Source organism: Aegilops tauschii, chromosome 4 (assembly GCF_002575655.3).
Source record: "Aegilops tauschii subsp. strangulata cultivar AL8/78 chromosome 4, Aet v6.0, whole genome shotgun sequence".
Classification (NCBI taxonomy): Eukaryota; Viridiplantae; Streptophyta; class Magnoliopsida; order Poales; family Poaceae; genus Aegilops; species Aegilops tauschii.
Window position 1 is genome coordinate 92,428,139 of NC_053038.3, and position 8,631 is coordinate 92,436,769.

The 8,631-nt window shown below is 47.5% G+C and overlaps 1 protein-coding gene across 1 annotated transcript; it reads left to right on the plus strand.

Annotated features, from left to right (window-relative positions):
* The first annotated feature begins 2,066 nt into the window (after positions 1–2,066).
* On the plus strand, positions 2,067–7,141 carry LOC109739602 (fatty acid amide hydrolase). Its single transcript, XM_020298685.4, has 19 exons — positions 2,067–2,246; positions 2,350–2,459; positions 2,600–2,660; positions 2,750–2,925; positions 3,078–3,207; positions 4,019–4,096; positions 4,415–4,675; positions 4,782–4,857; positions 4,940–5,011; positions 5,149–5,191; positions 5,269–5,340; positions 5,468–5,548; positions 5,765–5,871; positions 5,975–6,067; positions 6,151–6,219; positions 6,345–6,409; positions 6,551–6,612; positions 6,707–6,802; positions 6,903–7,141. The coding sequence occupies exons 1-19, from the start codon at positions 2,147–2,149 to the stop codon at positions 6,966–6,968; spliced, it is 1,818 nt and encodes a 605-aa protein (XP_020154274.1). The 5' UTR covers positions 2,067–2,146; the 3' UTR covers positions 6,969–7,141.
* Positions 7,142–8,631: the final 1,490 nt, after the last annotated feature.

Genomic DNA, 8,631 nt, shown 5'->3' on the forward strand with positions numbered 1-8,631 from the left:
TTGACTAAGCTATCTGTTTGATCGTTTCTTTACTGTAGACCATTGTGTTGTGTAGCTAAGTGTGTGCGGCGAGAATGTGTTGGATTTCTTATAAAATCTGTCTTGTTTGCATGCTTGCTGAATGTAATGCAGTGTTGATGGACGTGTTAATGACTCGTTTCTAAATAAAATGAAACTCCTCTGCGTGTATGTTCAAACTGATACCAGCTTAGAATGGATGATGTCTGTTTCTGAATTTTTTGTCAGCATGAGCATGCATTCTGAATTTTTTGACAGCATGCTGATGTATTGTGAATTTTTTGACAGTATGATCACGCATTCTGATTTTTTTTGTCAGTACGGGCGTGCATACTGAATTTTTGACTGAATGCTTGTGCAAACAGAGTGGCGAGCATATTCTTGTTTGAGCTGACTTATACTTCCTCCGTTCCTAAATATAAGTCTTTTTAGAGATTTCACTACGGACTACATACGGATGTATATAGACATGCTTTAGAGTGTAGATTCACTCATTTTACTCCGTATGTAGTTCATAATAAAATCTCTAGAAAGACTTATATTTAGGAACGGAGGGAGTATATTCAAACAACTGTATTGCAAGCATGGTTCCTGTTACGGTGTTACCTGAATTTTAAAACTGAGGTAATCCAGCTATGTTTGCCTGCTGGAATGGGGCACGAGATTGAAAGCTAGACACGTACGGTAGCAGTGTGCAGCTGTGACAAGTGCATGCATCTGTGAGGTCGTGCGCCGAGTACTCTCTTGATCCTATTCGAAATTCAAACTGCACAAGCGTTAGTCCAGAATCTGCAAGCTGACGGCCCACCCCGTTACAGACCGGCTGAGCTGAAGCCCATTTGGTTGACGTCGTAGCAGTGGCCGTTTGACAGAAGTGGGCCAGTGGAACTGTTCCTCAATAGATATACGGGAGAAATACTTGGGCCTGTTCGCGTCAGCTTGTGGATCACGAGGACAACGGCGAGAGGGATACGTGAGCAGGTGTGCTCGTGCTGAGAAGATCACTTTCGCAATTATGGTGCCCTTTTAAAAACTACTTTTCACTTGTCACCAATGGCCGGGCTTGCCACATTTCACGGTAGATGATGTCACTTTGCGCCCATCAATTTGTAGGAGTACAACATAACTTAAAGTCTAAAGTACAGGTATATTTGGTGAGTTACCTACTGATAATGCCAATTAAGCCATGTACGGTAGATGATGGCGGCCTTTTTCTACATTATTGACTTGCCTGTGCCTCGACTCTAAGGCTGATCATAATGGGGAGTAACTTAGACTAGTAACATGCATATGTTATTAGTCTAGACTAGTAACATGCATATGTAACTAGTCTATGTTACTATCTCTATAGTGCATAGTATTATAGATTAGTATCATAAGTAGTCTCATTTATTGTTATGCATGACACATAGTAGCATCACATTTATTATGTTACGGTATCTACCTATGTTAATATAACCATCTCTCTTCTTTAATTACCTGCCACATAAGTATGTTTACGATTCCCAAGTGCATGATACTACTTATGTTACCCCACTATGGCCAGCCTAAAACGACCTATGCCGCAACACGAAGGGCCAGCAGCCTTTTTCACTATTTTGACCCTTTCAGAAAACTTTCGCACAAAATGAACTCCACGCAAAACTATTTCATGATCTGACTCTTTTAATAACGTCACAGACCGTGGCGTTTCTTCTCTATTTAGAAACGCCAAGCTAGCTAACGTTGCTCCACTTCATAAATAAATGACAATATGAACAAGCTAGTTGAAACGCCAACCCATGCTTGGGCAGCAACGCCAAGCACCCTTGGCGTTTTCAGCAACGCTGCATACTTTGGCGTTTCTGTCCTGCCACGTAGCGTCTCGACCAGGCCAGCAACGCTACCTAGCTCGGCGTTTTCAAATAGAGAAAAAACGCCACGGCTTATGACGTTACCAGAAAGACCAGATCGTGAAAAATTCTATATGAAGTTTATTTTGTACGAAAGTTTTCTGAAAGGGTTAAAATAGTGAAAAGAGCCGCATGAATACTAGTACTAGTACTAGGAGCCCGTGCTCCCCCAGCCAGCCAGTCTCTCTCACGTCCATTCCATCATCGGAACCAGAACGGCACAGCTCTGCTCATCCATGGGTCTCGTCTGCTCGGCTCCCAAGGTGTACAAGCCGGCGGCCGAGGTCGACCTCGGCCCCGACAGCGACGAGCACTACATCAGTCCCAACGTCAAAGGTTCTTTCTTCCCCGATTTGATTTGATTTGACTGACACTCGCGCGCATTTCGAACGCTCCTGCTGAATCTTTCTATGGTTTCTTGCCTCTGCGTGTTCTTCAGCTCCTCGGGTGGCCGGGCTGCCGGTGAAGATGTTCGCGTGGGTGCTGGAGACGCCCGTCCTCGGCCCCCTCCTGCTCTACGTCCTCAAGAAAGACAACCTCGTCAACAAGGTGGTGATCAAATCAAACAACCTTCTTCACATTTTGTTTTGTTTGAAAAATCTTTCTCTTTTTCCTAGTGTGGTACAGTAGATTAGATCGTCGCACAGCAGGAACTAGAGCTTGACACTGAGTTTGACTTGACGCTGCAGCTCGTCTCCGACGCCGACATCCCGGAGCCGCCATTGTTCACTCCGACTCACACCTGGCAAGGTGGATTCTCACTACCCCCAATCCATTCCTGCACAAGAAGTTCTTCTGTCACATTGGGTTTAACTCAGTCATGTTCACTGTTACTGCAGACATCCCTGAGCAGAACGTGAGCCTGGCGAAGCCCGGGTGGTCGCCGGCGGCGCGCGCCCAGGAGGCCATCGACTGCCTCCCCGACCTCGCCGATCCGTCGTCGCCGGGCTTCAGGCGCTGGAAGATCCGGGACTTCGCCAAGGCCTACAGTTCAGGAGAGATCACTCCTGTCATGGTAAACATTTTGCAATCCTAACAAGAATGAATCCAACTCTGTTCGGTGTCACACTACGCGCTGACACTCACCACTTGATCACGCGAGCAGCGGGCGTGATTGCAACACATGATGATTGATCAGCGACGTGTCCCTGTTGAATCGATTCGCAGGTCGCGAGGAGGTTTCTGGCGGCGGTGGAGGAGTGCTCGGGCCCCGACCTCAACATGGCCCTGTTCATCAGCTACGACCCCGAGGACATCGTCAGGCAGGCCGAGGAGTCCACCCTCAGATACCAGCAAGGTAAAACCAAAGTTTCTCCTGCCCAATCAATCAATCAATCACCCCACGTACGTACGCCGCCGCGCCGGGCCGGCGACAGCGAAGCGATCGCCGTGACATTTAAGCAGTAGGGCCGTCGCCGACTCGAGGATGGAGTGGCAGCGGCAGTGGCACCGCCATTACGGACGGGACCAAGATATGCCCCGCTGTCTTGGCCTTCGCACCTCCTCCGTGGTCCCGCTGGACTCATCACAGTGTGAATAGTTAGGTGGGCAGCGCAGCAGAGCCAACGGTGGCATCGCCATTGCGAGAACCTGCCTGCTCTGCTCTGCTCGTGAGGTTAGGTCTCTCAAGAGCAGTGGAGCACGTTGCTCGTCGAGTTGTTGCAGATTCAGCGAGTCTCGAAGCTGGCAGGAAATCCATACGGAAAAACGCAGCCCAATGCCCATGCATGAATGGTCGATCTGGATGCTGGTGCGTACGCGTCCATGGTCCTGAATCCTGCGGAGGAGCAGAGCAGTGATTGCTCGGAGGAGAGTACTAACTCATGTGACGTACGGTACGGGTCGTTGCTGCTGCAGCGGCGCTGCGCCTCTTTGTTTTATTATCTTGGAGATGGAGGCGAAAGCAGGCGGCAGTCGGCACTGATCTGTAGTAGTAGAATTCATGGCGCATTCCGGCAGTGATGCGTATTCATTGCTCTCAATTTGTTGTTGGCATGACTGTATATGACTATATGCATAAAATGAAAAGAAAAATGCTAGTAGTAGTAGTACTATATGCGTGCGTCATTTCTGTTATTGTACTACGTCTGATGCGCTGTGCATTGCAGGGGCGCCTCTGTCTGCCATGGATGGGGTGCTGGTGGCAGTCAAGGACGAGATCGATTGCCTGCCCTACCAAACCACTGGTAAAATACAGTAAAACGCAAGATTTTTTTTTTAGCTCAACATAGGCTGGTACCTGTGTTGCACAGAGGAGCGTTAAGTTGCACTGCATGCATGCACTGATCAACTCACCCAATAGTCATGTTTGATGCGAATATACGAATGGTCGATCGCTTGCACTTGGCTCTCTTACCTGACAATTCTCAGAAGAATGCTAGAATCACATGCCTAGAGCACAGAATGGAAAATACAGTGATTCTATGCCGTGCACGCTGGGGCCTGGGGAGGGAAATTATTACAAAAAAAAAAGTGTTTTAAATGGCGCGAATGCATGCATGCAGGAGGCACGAGTTGGCTGGGAAAGATGAGGCCGTGCGTGGCGGACGCGGCGTGCGTGGCGCAGCTGCGGGCCTGCGGCGCCGTCCTGGCCGGCAAGACCAACATGCACGAGCTCGGCGCCGGCACCAGCGGCATCAACCCGCACCACGGCTCCACCAGGAACCCCTACCACACCGCCAGGGTGTCGGGCGGCTCGTCCGGCGGCTCCGCCGCCGCCGTCTGCGCCGGCCTCTGCCCCGTCGCTCTCGGCGCCGACGGAGGCGGTGCGCCACGCACACACTCTCTGCACTATACTACGAGTAGTTTGAAGCTGCACGCAACGCGAACTGAATCCCACCGTGCCTGTGCTGTTTGCTGCATTGTTTGCAGGATCCGTACGCATGCCCGCGGCGCTCTGCGGCGTCGTCGGCTTCAAGCCCACCGCGGGGCGGCTCTCCAACTCCGGGTGCCGTAGCTAACACATGGCCTAGCTTCTTCCATATGCATTTGACTTGTGTAGTGACAAGTACGCTGCTCTTTGAACTCAGGCTTCTCCCGCTGAACTGGACGGTGGGGGTGCCGGGGATCTTGGCGGCGACGGTCGAGGACGCACTTATCGCGTCAGTGCCTCCACGCTTCTTGCATAAACTAGCTAGCACTTTTGTTATATTACTTTTTGAACATCAATCAAATGGATGTTCCTGCTGTACCTGCATTCTCCTCATCTTACCATGCATGTGACTGACTGATCTTTCAGCTACGCGGCCATGGTTGATCAGTCCAGACCAGCTCACTCCCAGGTAATTTTGTTACTTTTGCTGAATGCATGGGAGGTATTCAGCTAAATTTGCTGGCTTAAATCTCCGTTTATTTGCAGCCCCAGCTGAATCTGCCGATGCTGACATCCACCCATTGCATGCCTAACATCAGGCTCGCAAGATACGGAAAGGTGGGCGTCTTTCCACCCGCAAAAAAGAAAAAGAAAAGAAAAGAAAAGAAAAAGATACGAACTGATTCAAGCCTCATGATGAACTCAGGCAGGATAGTAGTAATAACTAGTGGCATTTTGAACGCAGTGGTTCAACGACAGCTCCGACAACATCCGAGGCTGCTGCGACAAGGCTCTGCAGATCCTGCGCGCACACTACGGGTGGGAGGTATAATAGATGTTTTGGATATTTCGATGTGGACTATATACAGACTGAAATGAGTAAATAAATAAACTAAAATGTGGATATATACACTCTATTCAGAAAAAATATATTAGAACATCTTATGTTAGACGGAGGGAACATCTTATAAAATAAAAATGGGTTTTGATCCATTCATTATCTGAAACAATGACATTTTTCTTTCCTGGATGGCACGGCAAGACCGTGGACGTGACCGTGCCTGAGGTGGAGGAGATGCGTCTGGCGCACTACGTGACCATGGGCGCCGAGTGCTCCGCTTCCCTCGCCGCCAAATACCTCGAGAAGCTGTGAGCCAGAGTTTGGGTTAATTCGTTTTTCCACACATACTACTAGTAGTGCATTTCTTTCTGTAGGCTGAATGGATTTGTGCGTGCGTGCATGGAAATTAAGGGACAAGTCTGAGATCGGGTGGGACGTGAGGATCGCGCTCAGCGCCTACGGCTCCTTCAGCAGCAGGGCTTACCTCAACGCGCAGCGGATTCGGTCAGTCTGATCACATTTTGGTTTCATTTTCTGAATGAACGGGCGATCTGATCTTCGGAGCTGGCAACGTGCGTGTTTCACAGGAACCGTCAGATGTACTTCCACAACAAGATCTTCGAGACGGCCGACGCCATCGTCACGCCCATGACTGGGTACGTGCGTGGCTCTTCATCCGCCTTCCCTTGGCCGTGCAGTTCAGTTAGCTGTTCACGTCATCCATCATTATTTCTTGGTGGCATTCTTTCTTACCAGCACCGCATTTTTCCTGTGGGTGCAGTGTGACCGCGTACGCGCTGCAGGACGACGCGCTGCGCACCGGAGAACTCGACTACATAAACGCAGGTGGGTACAACTGAACGTCGTCCATCCATGTTCCCCGTGAAACTCGTGTGTCTCGAAGCTGCAGCAAATCCAGCGGGCAGCTGCAGCAATGTTTGTGCTAATAGTATAACTCGTGGTCTTTGTTGTTGGACCGAAAATCAGCCGCGATCTCGAGGTACTCCATCGCAGGGAACTTCCTCGGTTTGCCGGCCATCACCGTCACGGTGCGCATCCATCCACTCAGCTTTCCAGGGTGCTTCTTTCGTATAGCTCGTGCAAGAAACGAACTGACACGATTTTTCTTGGCGAAACCTCTAGGTCGGGTACGACAGGGGAGGCCTCCCCGTCGGGCTCCAGTTCATCGGCCGGCCGTGGGCGGAGGCGACGCTGCTGCATTTAGCCTACGCCATGCAGGTCAGCACCACATGCATCTCCTCACGACCTCACGGCCATCGCGCCATGAGTACCTTTTTTCTTCCTCTCTCAGCAGTGGTGGATGTGGTTGTTTGTGCAGGAAGCGTGCTCTAAGAGCTGCAGGAAACCCATGGTGTCCTTTGATCTCCTCAGCAAGAAAGAGTAGATTCTGTTAGTCATACGACTTGCGACGACGGAAACGGTGTGCGCCGAGAGAAGACCATTGATTTGGATGCGAATAGCTATGAACATTAAGTTTTGTATAAGCTTGAGAAACATTGTAGAATATCTGCGTACAACAGCCGTATGATACACTAATGCAGTGGTACTCTTTTATAATTTTTTTTAAACACAGTATAGACGGCCTACATGAGCATACACACCATGAGAATGGATCAGTGGGAATCAAGATTGACGAAGTCATCATAGGCGTCTTGTTATCGATGGGCACGCTTACATCTGAAGAATAAAACTGCTATAAGTCAAACTAAATAAAATCCGCACAAGTAGAGATACTACTTGTGCATCCAAAAACCCTTAAACCCACTTTCATATCATAAAAGTCTACTATACCTATCTATGGATTGAATAAGATCCTTCAAGTAAGTTGTCATCGGTGCAAAAAGGCAATAAAAATTGCTTCTAAATATGTATGATCTTTTATTGTAATAGAAAATGAGCGTTGTACGAACTTGTAATGGTAAAGAAATAAAAGCGACGGACTGCATAATAGAGGTTGCTATCACAAAGGGAAATATAACGTGACGTTTCTTTGCATGAAGAGTTCGTACATCCACAAATAAAAAGCGCATGACAACCTCTGCTTTCCTTTGTGAAGGGTCTATCTTTTACTTTTATGTATTTACTTTTCATGCAAGAGTCAATAGTGTTCTCCTCTATTCCCTATTTTTCTCTTTTGCAAAAGCATCACGTGGTGGGGAAAGATCTGAACACATATATCCAGTTGAATATGAGTGATCATGAGTCATTATTGTTGACATTACCCTCGAGGTAAATAAGTTGGGCGGCAAAATTATAAGCCCCTATTTTTCTATGTGTATGGCTGAATTTTTTTGCTCCATATGTATGTCGTGAGTGTTATCAATCATAGAAGACTAAATGATAGTTGAGTATGTGGACTTGCTGAATAAAAACTCCTATATGAGACCCTTCCTGAAAACATAATGAATTGCAATTGCATTGTTGACTAAGAACATAGTTTGTTAGTTTTCAAGAAAGTTTATTCTCTATATTTTGTTGTTGTGATGAATTCTTACTTGTTTATGAGAAGTTTTATGATGATAATATATTGCTGCTATGATATGATTCATGACGCTACTATGTTCATATTTTGTTTTTATCGACGCATCTCTCTCTCTCTAAACATGTGGTCATAATTATCGATATCGGCTTTCCCTTGTCTAAGCTTGGGGGAGTTGATACGTCCATTTTGAATCATGATTTTCTACTGCTATTTATAATATTTTTTATCAATATAATGCTTCATGGCACCATTCTAATATCTTTTCTCTCTTAAATTGCAAGATTTACATGAAGAGGGAGATTGTCGGCATCTGGAATTCTAGGCCTGAAAAAGCTATGTCAGAGATACCTATTCTACACATCTTCAAATGAGCTGAAATTTCACAGAGAATTATTTTGAAATAAATAAAAAATACTGGAAGAAAGAAATAGCAGAGGGGGCCACCCAGGTGCCCACGAGGCACCAGGGAGCGCCCTGCTGGCTTGTGGGGCCGCTGGCCAGCCTCCGGTGCCCATCTTCTGGTATATAAGCCCATTTGCCCTAGAAAAAAAAAATCAACATAGGA